The sequence below is a fragment of the Augochlora pura genome, chromosome 5, assembly GCF_028453695.1.
Source record: "Augochlora pura isolate Apur16 chromosome 5, APUR_v2.2.1, whole genome shotgun sequence".
Lineage (NCBI taxonomy): Eukaryota > Metazoa > Arthropoda > Insecta > Hymenoptera > Halictidae > Augochlora > Augochlora pura.
Genome location: NC_135776.1, coordinates 5,655,701 through 5,683,662, shown reverse-complemented (window position 1 = coordinate 5,683,662; position 27,962 = coordinate 5,655,701). Strand labels below are relative to the sequence as shown.

General features: G+C 48.1%; 1 protein-coding gene across 1 annotated transcript in view; it reads left to right on the top strand.

The window, feature by feature from the left end:
- Positions 1-27,962, top strand: part of LOC144470552 (uncharacterized) — a 111,722-nt gene that overhangs the window by 80,122 nt on the left and 3,638 nt on the right. Inside the window, exon 4 of the mRNA XM_078181844.1 lies at positions 27,677-27,861. Coding sequence (XP_078037970.1) covers positions 27,677-27,861 — 185 coding nt within the window. The remainder of the gene's footprint in view (positions 1-27,676; positions 27,862-27,962) is intronic.

The following is a 27,962-nucleotide window of genomic DNA, read 5'->3' as shown; positions in this document are numbered from 1 at the left end:
GGTCCAGGGACAGGCAGCCGCGTATCTCATGGTCGGCATCCGGGATATTGATTAAGGATTCTTCGACGCGGCGTCGCAGGACGGATAACGATCGACTATAGTCCGCAATTCCGCAGCATGGATTAATTAACGTTTTATGAGCAACCGGTTCGCAGTCTCCGCGCGTTGCAAATGTTTCTCGGTAGTTTTAAGCGCGCGCGCGCGGAATCAGCCAATCGCGAAATCGCGAAATCCGCGCGGCATTCTACACCTCGGTCGAACATCGTTCTCAGAGGTTTCAGAAGGCTTAATTAAAATCTGTCACAGCAATTCGTCGAGTACGTTGCACACGGCACCGAACACCCGAGCACGCTCAACAACTGCAACACCCGTTCCCGATCGTTTTACGATCACCTTGACCGATACTCGTAACGAAAGTGCATCACAATAACCAATAAAATCGAAACTGCATTCCATGCGGTCGTAACTGCACACCTCCGTGCACTCTCCTCGAGCAACAGGCACGAAACGTGCGACTGGATGTTCTTCGGAGACCTGGGCGAACTGTTCTTCTGAGCACTTTGGAATGTCGGAAGTTTGTTTCTGGCGCACGAAACTTTGCAAGACCGCGAAGCTCTCGGAACTGGAAGCTCTAGAAACCCGGAATGCCGAGTCTTCTCCTTTTTCTTTTCCAAGGAGATTATTTTGTCAGAAACTGAACTCTCGAGAAACTCTTTTCAGAAAATCAAATGATTTATTGGACGTAATCAGATGAAATTCACGTTCAATCAATTAACTCGAAATTCTTCGTTGAACCCATTAATATATTTCCAGAAATAAAAGTGAAATTTTGGAAAAAAAACTAAAATTTATTTGAACATCTAATAAGAGCTGTTCTCCCTGGCCATTGAACTCTAGGTTTCCACGATGAATGAGCACGAGGAGGGCCCACCCGCGGGCCGCGCGGTCATCTAGGATCGAATTAAGCTCGCTACTTAGGGCCCCTCGGACACCGTTAAAAAGCTACTGTTCAAAGGTAATTTGTAAAGCAGCCGAGAGCGAGCGGATCTCGGTGCATTTCCATGCCCATCGCATGCCTCGTTTATCCGCATCGCGATCGCATCAGTATCGTGTACACGCGCGTTTAACACGGCAAGAAGTTAAGCGGCCGAGCGTTTCATCGTTTTTGCGGGGTCCCGGGCCCGGAATGCGGGCCCCGAAGACCCATGTCGCGTCGTCTCGCGCCGACGTATATATTCGCGCGGGCTCGACAGCGTAGAAATTAGCCGCGCGCAAGCCCTCGGTGCTTTACAGCTAACCATCCCAGACGACGTCGATCGTCTCGAGCGAAACGGGATCGATACAGCCTCGCAAGCCACGACGGTCAATGGGGGCATCCTCGGGTGAACGAGAATGCCGGTGCATTCGAATGGAAATTGTCCCGGCTGAGTCGAGCGGAGAATATCCCCGAGGATCAACGACCGCCATTTCCCCCGGGCCAAGAAATATTCCCAAGCACGGCGAAAGCCAATAAGAGCGCGGGCGCGACAGGATCGCGCAAGAAGCGGGAAGGTGTCCCGTGATACCGCGGGACCCACGGTCGGGGGCCACGATTCGATAACCCGCCGGATTAAGGAATCTCGATTTGAAAGTCAATCGGTCGCGGGACCAGTTTTTTCGCAGCCGGCGGAGAAAGGACGAAAACGAGGGGAGGAGAGGACCTCGTGATCGTAAAGAGTCCGTGGTCCCGAGTCTCGTCGCGCGATCGATCTCTCCGCGTCCCCCTCCGGCAATTTGTCAACGACGCGAGGACACGGGGACTCGGCGAGTTTACCGAGCCCGTGGAAGACTAAATCCGCCGGGTTTAGGCTTGTCCGAGCCGGGGCTTAGCTTGTCAAAAAACGCACGGACGAGTCGAGTGCTTCGAACGTCAACGAGCAAAACGAGACACGCGGGATTACATCGCCGGCTAATTCCACGACTCGTTTCCGACATTTTTCCGGCCTACGTTCGCTCAGCCTCTCGATCATCGGCGATCGTTCACCCTTCCGCCTCGTGAAATATTAGGTGCGGACGCGGCGTTTGCTTCTGCAGAATCTCCGGGATCCCTGAATGCGAATACGGTGATTTCGTCGTTCATCAAAGTACAGTAAAACTTCATGCATTGAGCTTCCTTTGTCTTTGTTTAACACGTCGAATGCCACGCCAATTTTACCGGGATTGTCCGTGGCGCCACGATGAAATTTCCATTTAACGATACATATAATGTTGAAATATTATATACAATAGATAAATGTTTTTAAAATGTTTATTTCAAATGTTTTATACTGCATCCATTTCTTCGCACCACTGCATCAACGATGATAATAATAAAAAAATTATAAGTATTGTCATTTGTTTAAATTATATATATTTTCATCAATCTGAGAGCGCCGGTCACCGGTGGCCCCCATGGCGTCACTGCCAAGTTCAGTGCCGGTCACCGGTGACCCCCGTGGCATTCAACGTGTTAAAGATTTTAGGGTATATTAAAAATCGTAAGGATCCTAGTCTTGTTGTTAAATTAAATTAAACATTAAATGTCCTGCAGATATTTTGCCTATGAACTTTCTAAAGATTGTCTTGAATAAATTTGATTAAATTTCGTATTTATTTCCTGATTATTTTGCACGTCAACTACGCATTCTTAACCCTTTTAGTGTCGGAGGGCCGATATATCGGCTCACGCAGCCCTGGCGAAAAGTGCCTTATACATATACCTTTCTTATTTATATAATTTCGAACGAATATAGAAAAATTGCCGTCATTGTTCCATTCTCAATTTCGTCCTTAATGCACTGCTTTTTGAATTATGTAAATATTGCTTTTCGTTTGGTTTTTACGAGCCTTTCTCCAAATCCTAGCAAACTGTGAAATTTGGCTTTTTCGCCCGGCACTAAGAGGGTTAATATAAAAGCGTAAAATCCTCGGTCCAGTTATCGGTAAAGAACTCGAACGATAGGAGAATAAATCTTCGGATGAGAGAGGCTCCGCTGTACTTTCGTCCTACACGGAACCGTATGAAATCATTTTGGCGAACTGTCGAGGTGAGAGATACTGCACAGCGCGTCGCGCTATTACCATCGGGTGCATCGCAGCTGACGGATCGCCGGTCTCCGCCGACACCGTATACTTATACGGAGGCCTTATTATTAATTCCCACCGAATTGGTAGCCGGCAGCGGTGTTCCGACGGCGTCCAAATAGACCGATAAATTCTGATCGAGCGGCGTCGCCCCGATATCTGGGATCCACTCTCGCGATTAACCCGGAAATTTATCGACGCGCCCTCGGGTGTACGCTTCCTCCGCTCGCGTACTCGCCGCGCGCCACGGGAGAACGGCGACCCCGGTGCGACCACGATAAATCCGTTTACGCGCGAACGGCTCGCCGCTGTTGCTTTCCCGCGCGCGACGAGTTTCACGGCTCGAACGGTCCGGGGCCCCGATAAAACCGCGTCGCGTCCCGGCCGCGCGGACACGCGGATCGTGTCTATTATCCGCGAGAGCACTTAGTTTCGAGCGGGATCGAATCACGCGGCGTGACAGCGACATATGTTTACCGAAACGCCGGATAATTGGCCGGGAGATAGCCTCCGATACGCGGACCGGTCGCTAATCGATGCATTAGCCGCTTCCACGAAGCGGTTTCCGCGGACGATCCGATCTGCTGGCCGTGGTCGTGCATCGCGATACTTCGGCGAACGCCGCGTCGCGTTCAACGTCCCTTCGCGACGAATTCTACGAGCCTCGAAAGATCGCCGGGTCTCGATTCGCTATTCGGATAATAGAAATTTCATCGTGTTCCGTGAGTTCTCGAAGATTTTTGGCAAAAATACGATCGAATATGCCGAGGATCTTTCGTAATTTTGTTTGCGAAACTTTTTAATTTTAAAACATATTTTAATATGTTTGGGAAGATAACTGATTCCTATTGTTCGAAGAACTATTATCAAATACTTAAAAACCTTAACACTGAATAATAATCTCAAAGTTCCCCGCAATATCAAAGTTACGCAACTATCGTGAATGAAATTAGAAAGTTGAAAGTGATCCTAACAATTCACCGCCTTCCCGTTAAGAAACGTTTTAAGAATTTTTTTTTATAATAAAGATGAATTTCGAAACCTGAGACACTTGCATAGCTCGCTGGATTTATCATAGAGCGCGAACGTATTTCTTTCTAGTCAGCAGACGGTGGATATTTATGAGACCATAAACCGCCGTTGATGGACAAATTGTCGTAGCATTTACGAATTTTATGGTTCATCAATATTTCATGAATATATTTGTGAAGCAACGTGCTCGGATCGCTTGCGCAATGTATAGTTTGTAGACAGTGTACATTCCATGTCGCCTAGCGATTTGCCTTTAATGCGGTATAATTAGACCCTTGCTGCGCGGTTTGACTTACAATTAGCGATCGGAACAACTTCGTTATTAATAATTACTCGGCAAGATAAGAAACGATGTATCCGTCGTCGGTTTTATCGGTGAATTTCAATATTCATGAGTGCGAAATTGCGTTTACCGCTAATTAATGTGAACTGAAAAGGCAATCAATTAAAATCGTTGACAGCCGATCGGACGATCGCGTTAGACAGGGGACTCGCGAAAATGTGTGACCGGGAATGGAAACTCGTATCTAACGAAGATCCACGCGCGTATAATTGATCGAGACATATTCATTGTTTATTCCAGACGCGCCCCAAGACCTCGAAATTATCGACGACGTTCAGGGCGTTCGGAACAAACCTCGTGACTTTTAAACTAACGAATTTTTAACATAACTATGAAACACTTTCTTAAGAAATACACGGCTACACCGATTATTGCAAAAAGTATTTAACTATATTAAAAATATTGAAGCTACTTTAATTCTTAATTAGGCTAAGATTAATGTTAAAATAAGCAGAGAAATTAATATGTTCCGATAAAAAATATTACGGTTCAAATACTTTGGGTCTACCAGTTTCGTCCATTACACCGCGCGCCGTGAACCGGTCACGCTAATCAAGCGGCCGAACGGGTAATTAAAGGAAGGAGCAAGGTGATTTCGGGGTTCGAAGCGAAGTCGAACGTTGCCGGAAACGCGTCCGATGCGCCCGATAAATCCGTCGCGCGGGTTTCGAGGCGAACGGAGAATAAATCGGCCCCGATGCGATCGTCCGGATGGATTCGCGTTTCGTAACGAACCCGCGTATAAATATCGGTGTTCGTCGAGATTTTGCCGGGGCGACGCCGAGCCGAAGTGTGTCCGCCGATGGTCGTAGAGGAGCCATCGAAGAGGATCTAATTACAGGGGTTCGCTTCCTGCCGTAATTAATCGCCGCAACCCGGAAGATTTATGCACCGGCTTTGCACGAGATCCTCTTCCCCCGTGTTCCCGCCCGGCAGGGCCCGAGCCACTGTTTGCCTTTCGGTCCGTTCGTTCATCTTGAAATCGGTGCCTCTCGCCCACTCGGCGTCCACCGGTCCCGCATCCCTCGGGACATCTTTTTAACGGTGGGCCGCGCAATCACTCGAATTGCCGCAATTACAGCCGCCGGCATTAATTAGGAACAATCCGGGCCACGAACCCTCCAACTTGGTACCAACGAAATCCGCCCGTAATTCTCGAAGATCACAGTCTTCGACGTTGATATACGAGGCCCGATCGCTGCTCGGTATCACTGCGCGACCACCGTCAAGTCGCATACCAGGGTTCGGCAAACTTCGTTCGATCGACGAAGGTAATAACGATGTTTTTAAATGAAATGTTCGCCACTGAAACACAGAACAGAAGAGATATTTAAAGCATTTAATATTACTACCATATTATCAGCAACCTACTACAAATATTTTTAGTGTAATATTAATCTAATAGATCTCTGTATAATTCATCTATGTAACTATTAAAGTAAACCGTAGTATAAGGAGTAACCGTAGTATAATAGAGGACATAATTTTCTATTTAACTCCTGCTTCGTCGACAATTTTTCTTTCGTAGGCCTGCACTTATGGCAAATGGAAAGCAACAGCTTCCTGTAAAGTTAAGCAACGCATTAGTAATCAAATGGATGCAACAGTTTTCTCTTAATATAAGGGAACCTTTTAAACCGCGTCTAGGAAGAGCCAGCCGTGAAATCAGACGGTCCGATAATCGTCAGTTTCGGCGTTGTTTGAATCGTTAGAAGCCGCCAGCGATAATTAGGCTCGATCGCCTCGTGGGATCCGCTTCGAAATCTTCCCCAGCACTCGCGATCCGCCCCGCGGTAAGATAGCAACCGGTCTGCGGAGTCTACGATCGCGGTTACATCTGCAGATCCACCGAAGGATGCCATTTTCTTTAGGCAAGCTTATCGAGAGCTGCCATTAGACGCGGCGGAGCGGTGCTCTCTCCCCGTCCTCGAGCCATTCATATGTTTTCACTTATGCCACTTAGCTCCGCGCTCACCTGTCCTGTTCATTAAGCGGCGCGTTGCGTAGCGCGAGCCTCGAGAAACATGGAGAGGAGAGAGAGAAAGAGAGAGAGAGAGAAAGAGAGGGAGGAGAGGCGTGCAACTCTCGCGCATGATTTATCATCGTTGTACGGTGGCCGTGAACTCTTCACTCGCGACTTTTCTGCCGAGCAGCATCCCTGACGTCCATTAGCGCGTCTTCTCACTGGATATTCGGGACGACACGCCTGATTATCTCAGCGGAATCTTTCCACACAACCGCGGAATCGCTCGCGAGACTGATCAATCATGTTTCCTTCTGTCTTTTCGAATCGAATAATGCTTCCTCCTCGGTGTGCACGTGGGTCACATTCATCGCTACATATACATATACACTCATTGTTGCATATTGCACTTAATAATCTTAATAATCTTCGGTTCGTTTAATTCATTCAATTCAATAATACTTTCGTTTCTCATTTTACTCTTATTATCTACAATTTAATTTTAGAGTATTTAGGCTAAAACCTTGAGCAATAGCTCCGTAAAAAAATTATCATATAGTGATGACATTTTCTGTAAATTAAAACCCGAAACCTCTACATTGTGACAGTATTTCTGGATTTCAAGTTCGACACACTATCACAATTATAACCCTTTCAATCTGGGGCCACGTTTATCGTATTCAAATAATTCAATCCGGTTTGAAAAATATTGTACCGTTTAAAGGGGTGTCAACATATATAATCGTCCGGGCTGTGCTTCTGCAACAGCCCGTCGTCCTCATTAATCACTTTAATGATTCCGGTAACAGCAGTTCGATAGGCTGCCGGCAATAACGAGGCTTTCCAACTTAATCGATACAGCATCTTCTATCGTAGGTTATCGAACGACAAGGTCCCCTTATCAGCGGCCGATAAAAGAACACGAGTTTCCATTTTAAAAAAGGCTTGAAAATGATACCGATACCGTGCCCGGGCAGAATAATCGATCCGCGCCGGGCCGGGGTAATATTCCTAGGACCGGAGAAACAGCTTTTCTCCGGCTCACGGACGTTTCCAAATGCATTCGCGGAGGGGCCGAAGATATTCCGTGAGTCAGCTCGGGGCGACGTTAAAGATCCTCGCGCCGTGGGACGCCGAGTGCAAAGATCCGACGTCGGAAAATAGTACACCAGGACGGGCTAACTACCTCGTAGCCGAGTTCCTAAGTAACCTTCGAGTGTCCAGAAAGTGAACACGGCCCGGGGCCGTCACTTACACGGGCATTCTTCTTTAACCGCTCTAATAGCGAGCGAACGTTCTTTCTCGGAGATGTCGATGCATTTACCTCGCGATCTCCTCCGTAGGAAATTATTCTTTCCAGATAGCGTATACAGGAAATTCCGATTCGATTCGATATTTCATTTGACGGCGATTTGTTCTCTAAACTCTTGCGAAGCGTTGACCGAGACAATTTTGATCAACACTAAATACATTTAAATCGTTCGCCTCGTCTTCCTAAAACTACGAAATATTTCAGGTTGACAGGTTTAAAAGGGTTACAGATCCTCGCAACACAAGATGGTTTTCCGGAGTTTTCGAAGCCGTGGTCCGCGGGGGCGTGGATTAATCGCCCGTGCCGGCCAAAGACTCTATTGTTCCGTCGCGCAGCAGCTAGCAAACGTTGCAGGATCTGCATGGCAAAGATCGCCGTCCGATCAAGATCTCTTGCCGGATCGTGGCCGGAGAGGATCGTTGGCGGCGGATTTTTCGCCGGGACGATCCTAGGCATCGCGCGGGCCCTTTTGCAGTTCGCGACGGGATCAAGGAGATTAACGAGTAGGCAAGCTGAATTGACCAATCGCGGCCGGGAGGACTGGCCGGTGTGTGCCCGAGCAATAAACTCGAACGGATCGCAGCGGCGGGACGATTGTGCAACACAGCCGATGGAAGAATAGATACCGGGAACGTTTCCATTCACGGCGTGGCCCGCGCCGCGTTTCTCCGTTTCGTCCGCGTGCATAACTCTCGGTGAACGCCGCCTCGCGATTAATAGTCCCGCGATCGTTCGCGCGCCAGTTATTTACCGTTAACGATCCGTGAAATTCGAGGGAATTCTTCTATCCCGATCGCAAATATTCCGCGAAGACGGCGGATATTTCGCGGATACAACGGATGTTTCACGGAGACGTGGATATTCATCGTGAAGTCGATGAATATTCCAGGATGACGGCGAACGTTTTGTGGAAACGACGGATGTGCCGTTAAGGCGACGGATGTTTCACTGACACGGCTAATATTTCGCAAATTGAAGGATGTTTCGCGAAGACGCGGATGTTCCATGAAATCGATAAATATTCCTGAAAAAGGGCGGATATTTCGCAAAAACGACGAACGATTTGCTAAGACGACGGATGTTTTGCGAGGACGACGGATAGCCCGCGAAGACGACGGATGTTTCGCCGACACGGCTAATATTTCGCAAATTGAAGGATGTTTCGCGAAGACGCGGATGTTCCATGAAATCGATAAATATTCTTCCTGGAGAAGGGCGGATATTTCGCAAAAACGATGAACAATTTGCTAAGACGACGGATGTTTCGCGAGGACGACGGATAGCCCGCGAAGACGACGGATGTTTCGCGGATACGGCGATGTAACGCGCTGTGTCACCCGGCTATCTCGCAGTCAGCAAGAGTGGCAGTCAGATTGGAAGGCGGCGGTTCTTAATTACACGTCATTTCTAGCCTTCCTTCCTCGCTAATGTGTAAAAGTGAAACGTTGTCTGTTTGTTCCTCGATCACGCGAACACCAGGTGTCGGAGTTGCTAGAAACTCTGCGTGCAGGTAGGCAGAGGATCGGATTAACATACCGACTATCGGACGTCTTCATTTTTCGTCATCGTTCCCGAGGGAAACTCGGCGGAATTGTGTCTTCCCCTGCGGTGGATCAGTAACACAGAACACGAATATCACGTCTTTTCTCGTTTCTCTCGTAATTAGGGTTGCGATGCGGATTGTTCTTCAGTCTTATGTACTAAAACTACCTGCAGAATGTCGAATTGATCAGCCTGCAAATTATAAAGGAACAATTTCATAGAATACCAATTGCTCGAATCGAGTTTCAATTATAGCAAATAATTAGGGTTAGGATATTTTTTTGTCACTCCAGGTAATAGCCAACTGGTAACTTCCAACTTGTCAACTCTCTGTTTCACCGCTGCGACTATCGGTCATGATAAGAAACGCGACGCTACGGAGGGAAACTGGATAAGCGTGCCGTTCGGATCCGTGAGATCCTTCTCCCTCGCGAAAATTCCGTGTCCTGGTCCCCGGACAAGCGAAAGGGAAGCGACGCGGAGGAGCGCATCTTTATGCAGTCCACGCGCGGGACAATGAGGACATTGTCGCTGCGCGGGACGCACAAAGCTGACCGGAAACTCATTGTTCTTGTGGTGGACGCCGAGGGAGCGATCGCCCTCTTCGGCCGGATTCCAACGTCGCTAATATTAACGCGTTGTTACCAGCCGGTTCGAGGCTGCCCGTTCTGCGCAAGCTCGGTGGGATCTTCAGATCTTTCTCCAAACGGCTACACCGAGTCTGGCAATAGAGTTTGCGAATTCTGTGCACTGGGGCACACTCAAAGCACATAAATCAAACTGATCTGGCCTGTGAAGACGGTCCTCGCGATCGCGAGAGTACTGACAGGGGACGCTATTTAACTGACGAGTTGTGCTACAAAGAAACGTCACGCGATACCCCAAACAAGTGCTGTCGATGTAACGTCGAAACGCTAGAAGAAAGTCCCATAATACGGTACACTCGAAGAAAGCTGTTACTAACGAAGAACAGCTACAGACAATAATTCAATTCCTTTAGAAACCTCATTTGAATAATAAACCATAGTTAATAAATCTTACACTGATTTGAACATAGAATACTAGCTTCCTTGTAAAAGTTATTACGGAATGCACGTTCTCGAAAAATTTATGGAAAACGTGAAACCGAAATAATGATTACCTAACAAAAAATTCCGTCTGAAGAACAACGTGTCTTGAAAAGAGTCAATTATAGAATCGTCTAATACCGTGACGGTTCCTGGTAGCAGTATAAACGTCCAATCGCGTGAAGAGGCAACTGCTGCATTGATCGGACTCTCGAGTCGAGTGGCTGCCGCAACACGATTCACATATGTACACGGATAATTGCTTAACACGTGTTGCTGTAACCCCGCAAGAAACTGTTGCTTTCCAATTCGCGCGAAGGTCAGAGGTCGAACGCTCCGGCCGTTGTTGCAGCTACTTGAAAAGGGATCCGAATGAAAATTGCATGGGGTCCGTCTAAGCGTGAGCCGCGATGCGTCAAGCAGGTGACAAGATGTTCCCTCGGATGCAAATGATCTTGAACGCGGCGAGCCACTTGTATCTCTCGTCGAGCGTAACTGAGCGGCGAAGGTGGACAAGGCGAATATAGAGACAAGAAAAACGTCCTCCGGCACGAAGGGAGATCGCGCGAAGCGGGGGGGAACCAAAAAGGGCGTCAGCGCGCGTTTCTTCGCGTTTCTTCGCGTACGCACGTGTCCCGCGGCGTCATTATCGCCCACGCGTGCTAACTGTACGCGCAATTGAATCTCCCCGACCCGACGCGTTCTTCGAGCCTTATTCAAGAGAGCTCGCCCACAAGCTCTCTCTCTCTCTCTCTCTTTTTCTCTCGCTCTTTTTCTCTGTTCGCGTCCCTATCCTATAGTTCCTTCCCATGGAGAAAGGACCTCCGGCGGAGGGGCTGTGCGGGTTGTAATTAAAACGCAATCAGCGGACCTCAGCCTCTCCGATTATAACGTGCGTCTTCGGCCTCGGATAATCTGGGGTCCTTCGCTGATCCTCAACCAGTCTGGAAATCCTAGATCGTGAATTTGAGTATCCGAGTCTACTCTTCAGATTAGAAACAAAATGCAAATGGTAAACGCGTATACGCTGCTAGTTGAATCGATAGATGTGTCCCTCACTGATCCTCAACCCTTGTACATATCTTCGATCTTGAGATTTTGGGATGAAAAACGTCGCGAAATCGGATTTGTATATGCTCGCCAGTTTCATCGTTTTTGATTTCTGCACTGATGTAAAACAAATTATGAATAGAGAAACGTGAACGGATTGGTTGATGGTTTTAAATCGTTGAACGCGTTCCACTGATCCTCGAGCACTGCAGGAATTGGTATATCTTGAGATCTTGATGCCCGCCGCTTCCATCGTCCGTGATTCCTGCGCCGGTGTAAAACAGAGTGCAAATGGAAAAACGCGAACGAGGCCAGAAAGATTTTCCGGCTCGGTCGAGGGCGAGAGATCGTGGGTGTGGAGGGAACGCGTGGGCGCCTCTGCCATTATGTACCTGACATCGTGACGAGCTCGCGTGAGCCCCGGGGGAATCGGTAGTTGCTTGGAAACGGCCGAAGAGGCTCTCGTCCGTGCGGAATAAAAGCAAAGTGCCATTACCCAGGTAGCGCGGGTCCGCGATCTTTCCAGCCTCCGTGCAGAGTCCACGGCTCGGTTTGCTTTCGAAAACGCGTAATATTTGGTTGCGCAATTCCGTCTGTGCAAGCAATCGCCACCGGGGGCCTGTGCGAAGAAAACTGGTGACAATTCTGCGAATCGAGTCGCCCGTGTCGGAAGGTCCCTGCCCCGAGAAGAAATTCCCTTCGAAGATAAGATCTGGCTCAGGTATATTCTACTTGAAATCCTTTCAGAAGATCCACTGTGTTCAGTCATTGAATTCGTTTCTGCGAAGATTTCCCTGCACTTCGTAGATCCGTAGATCTAAAAGCTTCGAATGCGAGTGGATAAATTTTCTTCGGAGATCTGGGTTAGGTATCGTCACCTTTATTCCTTGCAATTGACATAGATTTGCCATTGAATTTCCAATGCCTTGAAGATTTCCTTGCAAGTTACGGGTCTATAGATCTTGGCACGATTCCCGCTTCAACTTCAGAGAACTGCGCCAAATTTCCGTAAAGTTTTGTAAGATTTTCGTGTCATCATTAGACTGTGAAATAGACTTCTGCGTTAACGGCAGGGAGCAGATGCCGTATAGAAAGTTACTCCATGCATCGATCATTTTAACTGACTGGAAATAATGCGCTGGAATTCTTGAATACGTTTAATGCGCCTATCATTTCGAGTTACACGCGTTCAATTTTGTCATAAATGCATAAAATCTGCAATCCGATTGCCAACTTATATTCCTGTTTCTGGGAAACGAGCGGCTTTCTCTATTCTGCATAAAGATCCGCCACGGAAGCGTCGGGATTGATTACTTGTATAATAAAGGTTTCCTCGTTCCCCATAGATTCGCCGGTGTTCTAAAATCTTTGGTATCTTGGTTCAGCAGCGAGGGAGAGGTCCGAAGAGGTCCCCACGAATTTTTCGGCCGTGAAACCGAATGACCCCTAATTGAGCGGCACCAATCAAGCTCACCGCACGCGCGGCATTAGCGACCTTCGCCGCTGATTGTCTTCTACGGTCACGAAATTCTCTTAATTGGTCCACCGGTTCGTCACGTGGCTCCTCGACGGAGATCTCGACGGGCATTGTCGCTATCGGAATGCCGATTCGAGAGATCGGCCGCGATAGAGGTTCCTAGCGGCGACCGTCTACAAATTGGCTCGCGACCGGGGCCTTAATTTCGCGGGCCATTGTCCATCGACAGCTCGTTCCCGATAACCCCGTTGTCCGGTCCGACGCGTCCACTCGGGCATTGTTGTTGTTCGGCAGAGTCACTCCATCAAATTGCTTCGGTTCGCCGGGTCCCGCTGCCGGTTCCGGCCGAGACAGGGAAGATAACGTTCTCCCGGCTGCTCTCTCTCTCTTTCTCTCTCTCTCTCGCCCTGATGAAGTCACGGTGAGGCCGCGTTTCTCCGGGGAGTTACACGGAGTTACTCGAGGCATCCCGCGAGTTAACGAAGTTACGTCGATTACTTTCGCGCGCGCGCGAGATAATCTTAATTACACTGTGAGAGCCCCGGCGAGGCTCCGCCGCGCGCGTCTCGTTACGCCCGTCTTATCTCGGGACGCGAGGATTTACGGCCGGAATCTTCGCGAAATCGACGAAAATTCTCGCTCGGCTAACCCGAGAGAAAGAGAGAGAGAGAGAGAGAGAGAGAGAGAGAAAGAGAGAGAAGGGTCGACCTTTTCTCGCAAAATTTGCAGGCTGTCGCGCGGTCGCGGAAATTTTCCGTCACGCAGGACAGCGGATGCACGGTCGAGCTAGTCGATTTATAATCGTCGCCATGGCTCGCGCTTCCCTTTTCTCTTTTTTCCTCGTGCTCGTCAACGATCCTCCGTGACCGTTGTGACTGATCGTCCCCTCTCGAAGGTTGCACTCGGGCGCACCGCGGGATTAGAAATGAGAAAATGGCCGGGACGAGGAATGTGGAACCGATCGCCGCTGGACGCACGTGTTTCTGGAAGCGACGGCGAATCGGGTCGGTCCGCAGAGAGAGAGAGAGAGAGAGAGAGAGAGGGAGAAGTTTGGATCACTCTGCGGAGAGGGTCGGGCAGAGACAGAGCCTTAGATGTCTAAATGGATAGTGGAAGTTTAGACAGGACGAGTATATTGCTTAAGATAGGTAGGAGGAGTTCGAATGCAATTAGACCCGGTGGTTAATCGACATGCAGCAGAGTGTTCCTGCGGCGAAGTTTGAAATGAAATTAACACTAGGTTTACGGGATCCTAGGTTCACGGAATATTTATTTATTCGATATTTGAGAAGAAAATTTCGATTTTAAGAAGAAATAACAACCCATCTTATACTTGCTGCAAATATTAGAATAATACTCGCAAACAGAATAAATTGTCTCACTGTTACTTTTATAAAAGTAACCAATATCTCACATATAGTAATTATAAAAGTAACCAATATAACACATCTCCGTTAAATCAAGTTGAAACTTCAGAAACAAGTTGATATTCTTCGCGAAACCTGCAAGCGATTTCGAAAGCTACGCTTCGCCACTATTTCTCACACTTCTGATATTTGACTCTCCTCCTACGATTCCCAGACTGCACTACGGCATAGATGGCAGAAGTTTCTCGAATAGCACGAACTCTAGGACGCAGATCCTGCAATATTCCCCGAAGCGACGGCTTAGACTCGAAGCGAGCTGATTAGTCGTATTCATACGGCCATCCATAATCACTCTCCAGTTTCCACGAGCCGCATTGTCTTTGCATCTGCTGCGTAGGCACGAACGAGTTTGAAAGCTGCTACGAGGCGGCAGCGCGGTTTCGAGTGCATCCTGCATCACTCGTCTTCATCCTCGAAGACGGCAAGGTTAATTTTGACGAAGATCGACTCGGCGAAGCGCCTTGATCCACTTCGGCGAGCTGAAAAACAGTGCCGCGTAAGCGGTCCCCGGTAACCGGGCTGATTTATCGATCACGGCCGCATGCATAATGCATCGCGAACGGGGGTGCATCGCGGCGAATCAATTAAAGGGATCGTTTGGCTCGCGCGTCGGTTCCGCTCCGCCGCGCCGGGCCGCGCCGAGCGGAAAGCCCGTCGTTGCACCCCGTGTTCTCGGCGAGGATCAACAACGCTGATGCATAATGCAATGCATAGAATGAACCGGAACGACAATGCGCCCGGAGGAGCGTGGCAGAGGAACACGCTCTCTGCGAAGAAGTCGCCGTAAAGCACGTCATAGCGTATATCTAGATGTAGCATGCGTCGCGGGGACAACGTCATGGTGGGTCGCGCGGTTCCGGAATGGAATTTACGAGCCTGAAAACAGGTGGTCGGCCTGCGCGACCTCGTCTTCTGATGCGGGTTCAAATGAGACAGCCTCCGCTCCGCGCACGAACCGGAGATCCGAAAGAGCTGGCGAAACACTGACTCCCGCATGCACGAGACTTCGCGCGGAACAGAAATGTTTTATCTCGGTTGCAACGAACGTGTGAGGTCCAAACATTTGCGAAATCTAGCAGACAAGGTGTTCAATGGAATTAATGAAACGCAGAGAAGAAATCGATGAAACGGGGTTTTTACAGGATGCACAAAAATAGCACTACTAGTCTGACGAAATCAAACTTCACTGGTAACGTTAGACAGGAGATCCATAAATGAAATAAAAATAATCTGCAACAATTCTGTGAATTGTTATATAGAAAAAGAAGTTATTTATCGCAGCAACGATAAGTTAATGATGGAATAAAAATTTTGGTCGCTAATGTCCAATGTCGAAGAAGGTCTCGCGCACGATCCGGATCTTCAGAGAAACGTCGCCGTGTTAATATTAATCACCGCGAGCGGCATAAGCAGCGGAAGATTATAGCGGAGAGCATTTAGGCACCGTCGACAGGCGTAAGAATTCCCGACGAGGCAGGGCCGGGAAAAGAGGGTTCCCGAGGTGGGAAAAAAGACGAGCAAGGTGTGCTCGGAGGCGTGCACCGTGGCAGACATTATTACACAGCGACAAGTGAATAATTTTACGGTGCGGCTAGCTACAAATTAATCGGTCTCGTCCGCGTGGCGCCTCTCGCGCAACAAAATTCGCAGCCGTGGGCACGGTTCTCGGCCGAGAATAAATCCGGTGTTTCGTCCTCCCACGCTCTGCAGCGTCGACCGAAACTAATCCGTTCGCCTTTAAACGAGGACAACCGAGGGGCTATTCCAGCACGGGAATAATAAAACTAATCGGCCCGACAGATTTTTATCGCGGCCTTGTGACGCAACAGAGAACCTGATTCAGCCGCTTCGATACGCGCCGCGCGGCTAGCAAAAGAAAAGGAGGTAATAGAAATTCATGAGGTCGAGAGGCAAATTAATATCGCGGAGGGGCTAAAAAGATAAATGAGATTTTTAATTGGACAGTGTCGAAAGACAGCGGAGGAGGAGGAGGCGAGGAGAAAAGGACGAAATCGAGCAGGTGGGTCGAGCTGCAGGGCGAAGACGGCGATGGGATCACTAAACTCTGAACAAAGTGGACGCTGTGATGCCTGTGACGAGCACGTTCGTCGATTTGTCATCGCCTAGAAATTCACGGACGTAGGTGAAGCATCGATGGATGTGCACACGAAGACCCGATGCCGAAAGCTTGCACAGTTTCGCGGCAGAAAAATGTCAAAGTTCCCCAAATGCGCCTCGACCGGTCCCTAAAACACGGCGATCTGATTGAGAAAGTTCCTGACCGGAACCGACACCCGACACGCCGGTCAATTAGCTGGGTAACGAGATTCTAATTGAGGAGCCGTGGTAGATACCACGGACAGGTGTCTAATTAGTGGAGTGACTGGAAATATCAACCGGTACCGGGGGGGGTACAGTCGAATTGGAAATCCCTTCGTCGTCTATCGAACCCATCCATCGCGACATTATCACTGTCATTATTATCCGGAAAATTTTTCCGTAAAATAGAAAGTGGTAGCGTTAACCATTCCGGTAATTTTGTTTAATGGTCCACGCGATTTAATGACTGATAAGCGAAATGCCAACGTGTCTATCCCGCCAGAAGAACCAGGTAGTTATCTCCCCCGTTAACAATTTCATTAAAAAAAACCAAATGTCAGGTTCTTCGGGGCATGGATCTTGTCCAATACATTCGAACCACTATAATTTGGAACCCCTAGCGGAGTGATATAATGCCAGGCGACTTCGCTGGATCCGATGCCGAATAAATACCGTTCCGATCGTCAAGTTTGTTGCGCGCAATAGCGGGACGAAAGCGTCGTGAGCATCTCCGAGGCGTTAAATCGGGCGAACCGCTTCTTCCTCCTCCTCGGAGCTTGTCCCAGAAGAAGAGTCGTGTCGTATGCAGAAGCTGGCCGGTTAATCCTGACCGGCGAAGCTTAGGGCTGCCGTGCACGCGATGTTACGTGAGTCGTTGGCACGAATGTTCCACCTTTTGTGGTTTCGGTCCGCGGTTTCTCGCGTGGCCAACCTCCACGGTATTGTCAAGCTCCCTCCACACGTGCCTGGGTCGTTACTCCGCGATAGTCTTCCCTCTTTGCCCGTTACCGGCCCTATAATTTCCAGGAACATACCGTGTCTTATTTTTTCGGTTCCGTTAAATAACGCTACGCTGACGAAACCCTTCAAAATGACCGATCACTAATTTTTCAATACGTATTATTTAGAGATACATTTATGATTATGTTTTTCATAATCCCTTCCTGATCTTACTCTTTCATTTTAACCCCCGTCGAACCTAACAAAAGTATCCGAGGACCTGAATCGTCCATCGAAACGCAAAGTCCTTGGGAAGCTAGGTGAAGAGGAATCAGGAGGTTGCCTCACAGATTACACAAACCGCTGGTACACATCATCGACCTCATTCAGCCATCGAGCTACCTACGGACAGTTCTAGAGCTCTGATGGATCGCCACGGAGGCTGGATCGCGGCTTAGTCCCACAACTTTTAGTGCAAGGAACGTTTTCCATGTTGGAGAATTATCGTAGCAGCCGATAGAACGCAGCGTGGTCGGTGTGTCAGGATGAATATTGCTTACCAAAGAGAGAGGAGAGAGAGAGAGAGAGGTGACACAGGGGTCCCGTGGAACAACTCGCGTATAATGCAGTCACCCGTGGTAACTTAACTCGAGGAATAATCAAGCCTTAACGAACGTCCGCGTGGAGGTTCACGTGAGCGAAGGTTAGCCGAGGTTAGTCCCCCGATTGCTTGTCCGCTCGGTGTCGTCGTGTAAACGCGTCCGAGACCAGTTCCCTTCCTCCTCAATTTTGTCCAGGATCGTAAACCGAAGACCCCTCGAACGGGCAGAACCCTTCTGCAAGCCTGGATCCACTTCTTCGCCGGCTTCGTTCGGGTTTTCGCTTCCTCCGGGTCGTCCCGCCACTTATTCCCGCGGAGAAATTTTCTTTACGGTCCTATCAATTGTTATTCGATCGCCTGGCCATCCCGAGGCTCCCCAAATTGCTGCACCGGCACCGCTGCATCGCTTCTTTTAATCATCTACGGCGTCGTCCAGCGATTACTCCTTCTCAGAAGGATATCTTGATAGGATTTTTATACAATTACTAGACGTTCTTATCTAGCACAAAAATCCGCAATCTATGGCAATTTTAGTGCGATGAATTTCGATTTCTGCGATAAGTATGTTATATTACTATATACATGTAAAGAGAATATACCCTCTTTAAAATTACCGCGCTCAATACATGGTGCCCGCGCGGCTGTGACAAACCCGCTAGCTGACCACGTGGTGAGGGAGATAGATAGATAGAAGAATTAAAATAGAGAACACGTGCTAAGATAAGAAAAGATTACGTAAAATTAATTAATCGTTATAAGGAAAATAGTTGATAAAAGCAGAGCTGTGAAAGAGAGACGAACAGTTGACCTAAATTGTCGTTTCTCTTAATTACAGGTAAACTTGTAAATATTGTATATATTGTAGTTGTAGGAATATAGGTTATAATATAAATCTCTTAATTACAGAGAAACAAATTTAGTCAATTCATTTCGATCATCAAAACCCTTCGAAAACCCACATTATAAAACGACAATTTCTGTCACAAGATGAAATTAAGATTTGAAATCAAAGCGGTGGCTTCCCCGAGGGATAGTAAAACTACGGTTATGGCCATAACCTCAATTACTACAGAACAAGGAGAACAATATGCTATACCAGATGAACTCAGCTATGTGGAACTTCATGAGGAATACTTTTGCAAATTTATTCGTACATTATTTTAATTCTCCCCGTAATAAACGAGTTGAATATGGTCGAAACGTTTTAAATGCTTTCGTTCTTTCCGTTCGATCAGGTTATCGTACTCGTAAATGGAAGAAAATCGGGAGACGTAAGCATGCCGGTTCCGCAGACGTTGTTGCGAATAGCCGGAATCGATTTCGTTTCGGTAATGCTTCAGGTTCGGTAACCGCTTTCGACCACGAAACTGAATTATGTATAACGGCCAAATGAAGCTGCCATGCCCTTTCCGTTTCGAAGCAAGCCACGGCCCAGGGGTGAACGCGAGCGATGACGAACGACGACGGGGCTCCCTTTAAAACGCTCGAAAATTTATCGTCTCGCGTTATTGCCTTCGCGTCTTTCTGCCCCGGAGACTCTCGGAAGAGGCACGAGAAGTCCTCTCTGTCCTCTTTCATTGTATGCAGATTCCCGCGGTGTCTCTAATCTCGAAGATCGTTCTCTCTTCGAAGCCTCGGCACGCGCGCGCGCGCGTCCAAACTGTACTCGCGCGAGTCCAGCGTCCACAAGAATTGCCGTAGAAATGTTTCGGGGACATCGCCTCGTGCCAGAAACTGGTCGAAACGGGCGCGGAACGTTGGGTAGCAGGTCTAGTAACCGGTTCATGTTTGCGGCAATTATGCGGCCGATGAAAGTTGCATCTGCATAAAAAGATGCGCCATTGATGCCGGCCGATCGACGCACGGTAAATCATTGGAAATAATCGAAGGCAGACGGAGGGTCTCTCTCTCTCTCTCTCTCTCTCTCTCTCTCTCTCTCGATGATTCCGCTTGTCCGACGATTCCCGGAGCTTGTCCGTTCGCGGGGACGCGTTCATTATGGTTTATTCATAAAACGTTCGCTGCGGACGTCTCGCGGAGGCTGCGGCAAATTTCGCCGCGAATAGAATCTCCGCGCGGGTATGCCGCTGTCGATCCGTGACGTTTATTGCTCGCCACTATCTTCTCGAACGAAGATCATTCTATGTAGCTATTCTTGAGAAAAATTCGTCCGCCTATAGAAAATCTTGAGAAACTCGGTAGTACATGCTTTAGAATACAATATAACGCTTGATATCTTAGTGTTAATACGCTATAGATATATTTCGCCTACACGTTATTGTAATTATCAGACATTCTTCAGCAATAGAAGTACCGGAATATAGTCGACACTGCGGTCGAAAAAGAAAGTAGAATTTTCTGAAGATAACGGACGTCCACGGGTCGTTCGATCAATAATTATTGTCTTCCGATGGCCGATATCGCAGAATTTACGAGCCACGATCAATGCCGAAATAATTACACGGTTCTCGCGTGGTCCGTCGCCGGACAATGCCGGCGAATGAGAACCGCTGGGAACAATCCGACGGTAAATTACGAGCCACGCGAATACCTACACGGAACATCGAATCCGCGCCGGTGGTCGTGCAAGATGTACGCGGAGAAATTACACGAAACAATCGATCGGTTTTTCCCGGGGTACACGATAACGAAGCGGCGGGAGTTATTATTTTCATCTGGTTTTTGCCGCGCGATAATTGGACGCGAGGCCAAAGTTGGTTGCGTCAAAGCTTGACCCGGAAACTGGATATCCCGGCCGAAGCGACGCTTGCGAAAAGAATCGACGAAGAAACGTCGGCCGGCGGACTCGTAAAAATTGCAACATTTCGCGAGATATCGGAAGTGGGACAATTAGCTGGTTGATTTATGATTTCCTCCGGCTGAGGTGATTAGCGCCGGCTTATCGTCGAGAATTTCCTGCGAGAAAAAGGAAGTGCTCGCCGCATGCCGCGCGATTCGCTATCTACAGCGCTGACAGTTTGAAGCATGAATAATGCTCGGGGGGGGGGGAAATGACTCTGCTCGAACTGATCGCGGTCGAAAATCGGCGGCGGTGGATGCGTTAAAGGCGCTCCAGAATCCCGCGAATCCCTTCGCTTTCCATTTCGGGAGCAGAAGGTTAATCGACGGCTCGCCGCCGCCGAGATTCCTCATTGACAGCGCTACCGAGTTCGCGACTGCCGACGACGAGAATGCGCGAGATCTGTTCTCCTCTTTATTCCCGGACTCGTATTGAAATATCCTGCCGTGCCGGCACTTTACATTCCACCGAGGGAGTAATTACTTTTTCCATCGGACATCGCGAGTTTCCCATGAAACGGGCCCCGGTTGTTGTTGTACGGGGAAATCTCGCGGGAGATAAACGTCGCTCCACCGTGAGATATTACCCGTAAACTTCTCCACGCGGAAGCTGCAACTGTTGTATTGTTCCTGCGGCCCGGCAGTCCGCACTGTCAACTCTATATGTTCGCGAACGTGTTTCCGAACTATCGTTGCTTCGAAATATTAGCTGCCGTCTAATATGCCACAGGAAGACCGTGGTCTTTCGTGCGAGCTTCAAGCTGCTGTAGTCTGCTACAAGGTGGAACACTGGGCAAACGATCTAGACATGCTTGGACGAAATCGTTTGCTTACGTTATTGCGCAATGATATAAATGATAGTTAACTTTTTAGATACTACGCGCCACTATAATGGCTTTCGCGAATGGCTCGTGCTTTACTCAATTGTTTTATTATTTATTAAAGCAAACAATTAAAGTGAAAGTGTGTATATACAATATATTAAGAAAAGAATATATGTTATTAGTACTATATATATAGATATCCGGAAAAAATATATATTAAGAGAAAATCGTAATTTAGTTACGACAAAACTTTATTTGCGCAAAATCCTGCCGTATCTAAAAGGTTAATCAACCGTATCCCATTACTATTTTCGGGCCACATTGGTCGCGCGCAACTGTCTCTATTTCCCGCCGATTCTCGTTGAACCGCGTATAGAAATATCTAGCGAATACGATTCGGCGTCGCGAGGATTCGCGGGAAGGATGATCGGGAGGAGATTAATCGTCGCGGGGTACCGGGTTTTCCTGTCCGAGGTTCGCGGATAGAGGATTGGCTCACGGCTCGGCGCGACGCGGCACGAGCAGCAAATAAATCGCGACGTCGAGCGGTCTTATGCTAATCCGCTTGGCACGAGTGTCTATTACGAAAGTCGCGGCGCGGACCGAGCGAAAAAAGAAGGGAAAAACACGGTGTAGAATGGTGTACATGTGTTTACGCGACACACAAAACGACCGATAGCACCTTCCGACCGGTTCGCTGTCGCCTGAAATTTCACGCGGCTGCCGCTGGACGCTCATTAACCGGACTCTTCGTAATAGCGTGTAATATAATTTCGAACGATTCCGTCCGCCTCCTCTCTCCGCGAACGTCGCGGGGCGAACGGGACCCCGGCGTAGGCTGCCGTGGGGGATCCCGTAATTTATTCGAAAACCGTAGACCGTAAATTGCGTTTCGCGAAACCTTCAAAAGATGTAATCTTATCCAGTCTTGTGTGACTTACCACGCAGCGTCCTGTTACCGGTGCTCGGTGCAACTAGTATTACTTCTCGGTAAGAGACTCTCTTCCCGCGATAAGATACCGCGGCGTGCACCGGCCCGATCAACGAAAGTGCCGTGTAACAAGGCCCCGTCCGCGAGATCGGTTGGCGAGTTACGCGAGAAACGGCCCGCGGAACCTCTCGGCACCTCGTCAGAATCAATATTACTGCAATCGGCCGCGATTAACCTCGACCGTTCCCGTACGTTGCTCTTCTTGCTTCCTGCACGCCCGTGAGATACCATGTCGAACCGGTACGCTCGCGCGATTCGCTCGATCTCGAAACGATATCGTTTTTGCCAACGCGATGCATTAAACCGAACATTCGGCCAAATTGTACCTGCCCAAGTATTCACAATAGAGACGAAATTTCTGTTCGATTTGTATATCAAACTGTACACAATATATACCAAATTTCACCGAGTATGTTAAATTATTATGCACAATATGTACAAAATTTTACAAAGATTTCTATGTCGAACTAAACAGAATACGCATTAAATTTGATCGAGATTTGTATGGCAAATTATTCAGAATATATACCAAATGTGTGCTAGATCCACGAAAATACTCTTCCATATTGCATTCTATCGTACTATTTTAACACGTTGAATGCCACGGGGGTCACCGGTGACCGGCACCTAGCATTGCTATGACGCCTTGGGGGCCACCGGTGACCGACGTGCCCGGTTTGAAAAAAACATAAGAAAGTTAGACAAAAGACAACACTTATAATTTCTTATTATTGTCATCGTTGATGTAGTGGTGTGAAGAAATGGATGCAGTATAAAACATTTGAAACATGTTTATACGTTGTAAATTGTCTATTGTATATAATATTTCAACATTATACGTAACCCTAAATGGAAATTTCATCGTGGCGCCACGGACAATCCCGGTAAAATTGGCGCGGCATTTAACCTGTTAAATAGCCTAGCTAATCGAGATGTCCAAAACTACCCTTAGAGATTTTTCATAGTAATATCATCCATAGAATTCAAGTGCCGTCCTACGAATCGCCAATTCCGTAATAAAAAGCCAAAGTCCAAGATCCTCCGAGCATTGGCTACGGGGAAAGTTCGAGTTCAAAGGTTAAGTTTGCAAATGATCGTGAGAGATCGAGGAACCGAGGTCTCGGAACGGTCTCCAAAAATTTCGTGAACACGGGGAAAGAGCACGAAGGGAGTGGGAACGGGTTGAAGGAAGAGCGTGCTGTCGATTCACGGTTCACTGATCCGGAGGCTCGTGTGCGCGCGATTTCGTGGCCGCTCGTTGCGTTTCATTCACGAGCGGTTGCCCGGAGCGAGATACGGTGAATGTTAATGAGAGTCGGCCGGTCAGCTGCTCGATCCCCGCCGGAGCAAAATGATCCAGCTAGACAGGAAATTCCGGGATACGTCTCTCTGCCCGGGACCGCTCTCGTCTGCAATTCTTGCTCGGCCCTCTTTCGCAATCTTATTCTTGGCCATCATTCACCGAAGAGAAAGTTCTCCGAAATTCAATTAGCTTTATGCTCGATCGCGAGCAACGATTCACAATGGAAACCGTATCCACTGTCGGAGAACCAGGAAATCGATCGATATCATTTCATTTGAATGTAATCTATCACCGAAACGTCGGAAGCGAAGCGCAAGAAAACTTATAATAAAGAAGAAGTATTGTTACATCGTCGAGAAGAAGACGATAGAAACCGAAGACGGTATATTAAAATGCAACAACTTTATCAAGACCGGACTGAACGACTTAAAATATTTTTTAGAATTTTTTAGAAATAATTCTAATTTAGAAGATAAGAAGACTGATGTATTAGACAATGACTGAAATACTCGTTTAAATTTTTCAATTGGAGGAAATAATTGAAAGTTTGATTTAGGAGAAGACGGTCAGCTTAACGTCCAAGATAATGTTTCACCTATCTGTATCGAGTGATAGCTGCATGGGCGTGCACCGTCGGGACCCGTTGCCCACCCCGAGCGCAGCATCGAGCGTTTTGCGAAGGCGGAACGCGCGCCGCCGCACCGGAACTGCATTATTCACGCTCGATTTTTCGCGAGTCGAGCGTGCAAAAAATATGCAAAAGTCCAGAACGGATGTGCACGTCGCAAGAAACCACCGCCATGGGTGGTTCAACCGGGAGATCGAGCGGCGCAACAATGGCGTCGAAACGGCGTCCCTTCGTCGTAAACTTCTCGCATCATCCCCCAAGAACTAGGCCGCAACACCATCCCATTGCCACCACATTGTCGCTTCTCGTCGACATAAATGAATCTTTAGGACAACGTTGCTGTGCTATCTACATTTTTCAGAATTTTGCCTCCAAGCTGAGTCTTCAATAATTTTCTGAGGTTCCCTTTTTTCCAGGGGTAGTTTTTATCATTAATCCTTATACTCGGTTCTTCTGTCTGAGGGCATCCAACATGACTGTTAATTATTATTATTTTATTTATTTATATATACGGGTTAAAAACCCTTTATTACAAGAGAAGAAATAAGAAGGAAGAGATTTTACATAGCCATCTTATAATTATGATAAAAAAAATCACATCATGATACATTTTTATTAGTAAACTTTACCAAATTGTTCGAGTGCAAAGGGTTAAATACGAGCCGTCTAAAATGATTATCTCGCGAAAGAACACGTTCATTAGACAGCCAAGTTTCTTTATTACAAAGCGACAGAGATGCATGCGTGCGCTTACCGTATCGAATGCAACATTATATCCTGATTAATAGAGAACGATTCGAGAAAGTATAAGTTACGCTTGCGTTACTCTTGAGTGCTGGCTAACTCTAATTGATGGATCTTGACGGAAAGCGATCTTGACCCAGTTACCCGCGATCATATGGGTAAGATGGTGAAGAAGAGGTTCGACACGGTCAGGGTCCGAGGATTTCTCGAGGGCTAGGGCATGGTACGCCACTGTGCCAGCAAATTTATGACCACGATCCCTCGACCAGGCTATTCGTCAGGGACGATCGCGAATCTCAATCCTGGCGTGCACCGACTTGACAGAGCACGCCGCGGCAAGAAGGAGACGGCCCGCTAGCGCAGTTCGTATTACAAAGATCCGGCGAGATCTTTGCGCGCTTTGTCAGCGGGCAAAAACCCGCGGAGACCGGAGCTACTCTTCGCGGCAATTTGTCCTGGGCCGGTTCTTTATTGTTCCATCGTGGTTAGAGGCGGTCGTATCCTTCGGGAGATAATCGATTCGTTCCCGTAGGATCCATCGATTCGAGCCCGCTACGATCCCATTAGAGTTTCATAAGACACGAACGAGGCCCGTTGTCTTTCGATAAGACGCTCGCGCTCCTCTTTGTTCGGCTTTCATTCGCCACGACTTAATCGTTTCGCATAGTGAATCACGCGTTCCGAGAACACTCTACTCGCGTTCGAGCATCTTCTTCCTGAACGATTAAATACCGAGTAGTCCCAATTTCGCAGAGGTGTCTAGCTTCAATTTCAAAAAAACATTATCATCCTACGATAAAATTATCGACCAATTTTTATCCAAAATTTTTCTATGCCACAGTTTTCTCGAGCAGTGTCTGATAAATAACAATACTAAGAAACATCATAAAATGAAATTGAAAAACTGCGACAACCCTTTAGCTGAAAGTTATATCTTCGCATATAGTATGCGGAATAGAAAATCGCCACGAATAAAGTGTCTGGCCGCTTTTTCTGCAAAGAGGTATCGCCCGGAACAATGCCCGAGAGCGATAGCGATCGACTTGCACTTTAAGCGGGGGACTCGGTGTAGATGGATGGCGACCTTTGATCGCGATCGACGAAGGAGCGTCTCGATCACCGCGCCTACCCGCGGAATCCCATGGCATCGACGAGGGAGACACCGATCGACGCCCTTGGACCCAGGATCACGGCATTTCGTTCCGCCAGGCCCATTGTCGACGATCTCTAGATCCTAGGCCACGGCCTACTTAACGCGATCAATTACGGTCGACTTTTATCGATCCGCGATCCTGCCGAGCAATTAAAACGAGAGCGATCTAAGGCTGCAGCGCTCGCGATGGCGCAACCCGCCGCGATACGCGTCCAGGTGTACGCTTCGAAACTCAACCTGAATCAGTATGCCACGCTGGCTGCAACGTTTCTTCCGTGATTAACGAGCTTTCTATCTCCGTATCGGCTACCCTCGATCCCCGGATCGGCCGGGAATTGAAATGCGCCGTTTATCAACGGATTAGCGGATTCCGAGCGCGTCCCTATCTGGCTTCCAGCAATTAGTGCTAACTAAATGCCGTGTTACCCACGTAGCCGCTTTCAAATCGTTTTCGCATGCGCTATGTGTCCCGTTCGCGCGACAAACTCGTTAGCAACGCGTGCAAAAATCATTCCGGATTTCCCGCCGCAACATCCATTTTAGACACGTTGGCGACAAAGAACTGCGCACGCCTTGTTTCAGAACTAACGAGCACTTCGGTCCTATGCATGACAAAAGATCTGTTACTTAAGTGTCGAACCACCGGACGGGTGAAAGCTACTTTGCCTCTGATTTATTGCAATTATAGACACAGTTTCGTGAAACATTTTCGAATACACTTTTTAGACCCTTATAGGATCAGCTATATTCTGATAATAAATGTACCTAGAATTTTATAGAATTTATAACAGAAAATATAATGCAATTTGTCGCAATCTTATGTCTGACGGGGTTAATTGCAGTGTATGCAATATTCGATAGGGTCTTCGATAAAAGGTCCGGGCCTGCGATAAAAAATATTCTGAATCCTTCGAGAAATCCGCAGTTTAATCCAGGTTCGTGCGCCGCTGAACTCGAGTTGGAACACCGCGATGAAATTCACGGGGGGGCAACCGGGAGTCTAGGAATCGGTAAAAATAGCCGGCGAGGGTAATTAGTGTCGATTGGAGGAGCTGGTACGTGTGGCCCGACGATACGGATAACCCTCTTACGAGCATGCAAGCTGCGGAACAGGCTAAGGTTAATTGAACTCAATTAAAAGCGAAGCGATGCGCGGCCGATCGCGCCGATTCCGTTTCTGCCGCGACGGAGGGTTTACACGCGTTTATCCGAGCGAGATGCGGCATGGTCGGGAACGATGGCGGAGTAAATAACGATATCCACGGTGTTTCTGTTGCAGACGACAAGCGTGGGCGGCGGCAGCGTGGTGGAAAAGCTGTCCTTCTACAACCACACGGAATGCGAGTGCAGAGAGAGGACCGAGTACGACACGACCAACGAGAAACCGCCCGAGCAGAGAGTCTACAGGCACTATCAGCCATCCCCGCAACCTCAGAACATGAGAAGAGCAGAAGCCAGAAAGCCGTGAGCCCCTCCATATCCCTCTTTGTCGCTGCATTAGCTTTGTAAATGAATTCGACGGCTATCGACCATATTCACCCTTTTGTTTTGTCACGCCGCACACT